This window comes from Morone saxatilis, unplaced genomic scaffold (assembly GCF_004916995.1).
Source record: "Morone saxatilis isolate NCDOM2014 unplaced genomic scaffold, NCSU_SB_2.0 Contig12, whole genome shotgun sequence".
Taxonomy (NCBI): Eukaryota; Metazoa; Chordata; class Actinopteri; family Moronidae; genus Morone; species Morone saxatilis.
In genome coordinates, this window is record NW_023339674.1 from 8,351,925 (window position 1) to 8,352,361 (window position 437).

Here is a 437-nt window from a genome sequence, read left to right on the forward strand (position 1 = left end):
ATTTAACTCACAAAGAACTGCACATGCTCACCTTTTTGTCCCACTGCTGATGGAGATAACGCAGGAGGATGTTGGTTTTCTCTGTTACAATAACTGTAGAGCAAACAGTCAGTCAGCATATTACCGAGCACAGTCGACACAAAACAATGCCAGTTTATCCTCGATTAACAATCTGTTAATTCATGTAATTATTACTATGGTAAGTGTAGGACTTTGCTCCCACAGTTTTGACCTTGAGCTGGTACTTACTCTGTTCAGAGGGGTATTCACGTGTTGGAAGGTACACAGAGGGCCTCCGATTCTGTAAAACACGACAACAAGAGCTTACAAATGACACTCGTGCATCCTCCTAATGTATTTTTTGACTGTCTCTATGCAAATATTAACTTAATTATTATCAAAGGCTACTTACAGATGCTTTACATACAGAGTCTGCA

General features: G+C 39.8%; 1 protein-coding gene across 1 annotated transcript in view; it reads right to left on the reverse strand.

The window, feature by feature from the left end:
- dda1 (DET1 and DDB1 associated 1) overlaps nt 1-437 on the reverse strand; it is a 19,026-nt gene that overhangs the window by 18,228 nt on the left and 361 nt on the right. Inside the window, exons 2-4 of the mRNA XM_035653599.1 lie at nt 413-432; nt 250-301; nt 32-93 (exon numbers count right to left, since the gene is read on the reverse strand). Of these exons, the coding sequence (XP_035509492.1) occupies nt 32-93; nt 250-301; nt 413-432 (134 nt within the window). The remainder of the gene's footprint in view (nt 1-31; nt 94-249; nt 302-412; nt 433-437) is intronic.